The sequence below is a fragment of the Echinops telfairi genome, unplaced genomic scaffold, assembly GCF_000313985.2.
Source record: "Echinops telfairi isolate 266 unplaced genomic scaffold, ASM31398v2 ScPeMD7_2;HRSCAF=8, whole genome shotgun sequence".
NCBI lineage: Eukaryota > Metazoa > Chordata > Mammalia > Afrosoricida > Tenrecidae > Echinops > Echinops telfairi.
The window spans coordinates 77,328,713-77,329,877 of NW_022103898.1; the positions used below are offsets into that span (position 1 = coordinate 77,328,713).

The 1,165-nt window shown below is 48.7% G+C and overlaps 1 protein-coding gene across 1 annotated transcript in view; it reads right to left on the reverse strand.

The window, feature by feature from the left end:
- Positions 1–1,165, reverse strand: part of ERBB3 (erb-b2 receptor tyrosine kinase 3) — a 22,477-nt gene that overhangs the window by 6,627 nt on the left and 14,685 nt on the right. The window contains 1 exon segment of the mRNA XM_045289061.1: positions 4–107. Coding sequence (XP_045144996.1) covers positions 4–107 — 104 coding nt within the window.

Sequence of the window (1,165 nt, forward strand, 5' to 3'; positions counted from 1 at the left end):
GGCGGTTGGCACTTATGTAGACACGGCCGGCACTAATCTCCTTCAGGGACCGAAGGCCCAGAGACGTGATGTTCAAGTTCTTCATGATCAACAAGGAGAAGCCCCGGCTGCGGATCAGGAGACAGTGAGAGGGAACCCACATGGGGAAACTGAGCTCTCAGTGCATCCATTCTTACCCATCACGGGCACGCTGGGCTATGCAGGCTCACAGCGAGGGAATCCCCCTCCATCTGCATTTTCCCACTCAGCCTCTGAGACCCAGGACCTGCTGTAGGATAGGAATGACACCCCCCACCACCCTGGGGGGGTTCCAACCCACAGACTTTGAATTGTGCAAGAAGCAAGCACCCTCATCTTGCTCCCGAGGAGGGGCAGGTGGGTTGGAACTGCCAACCTTATGGCTAGCAGCCCAAGGCCTAACCCACTGTGCCACTCAGGTTCCTTCAGCATCAACCAGCACCTTGGGTTCCCCTCGAAGATGCCTAAGCAGCGGGGTGCATTGCACTGCACAGTAACGCAGCCCCTCCACAGCCCGGACTCACTTATAGAGGCTTCTGCCCTCGATGGTCGTGAGGTTGGAAAAGACACTGAGGTTGTGCATATGGGAAGGCCAGGACTGGATGTTGAGGTAACCTGAGGAGTTGGAAGCGATGTATAAGCAGGGAGCCTTGCCCTCCCTCCTCTTCCTCAGAGTCTCTCTCTTGGTCCCTCCGAGTTGCCTGGGGCATGATTTTCTCAAGCAATCAAGCTTCAATCCCTGCCGATGGACCGCTCTTTCTTTCTTTTTTTTTTTTTTATACATCATTTTATTGGGGACTCTTACAACTCATCACAATCCATACATATATCCATTGTGTCAATCACATTTGTACATATGCTGCCATCATCATGTTCAAAGCATTTTTTTTTTTATGATCTGTTTCCACTTTATTTCCTTTTCCTTCTTTTCAGTGGAGTCTGCTTTCTTCCCTTGAGGTTCCCTGATGACTGACTATCTTCATTCTTTTTCTTTTTTTTTTTTCTTTCTCTTTTTTAACATTGTATTAGGGGCTCATACAACTGTTATCCCACTCCATACACACATCAATTGTGTAAAGCGCATTTGTACATCGTTTCTCAAAACATTTTCTCTCCATTTAAACCCCCGACATTAGGTCCTCATTTT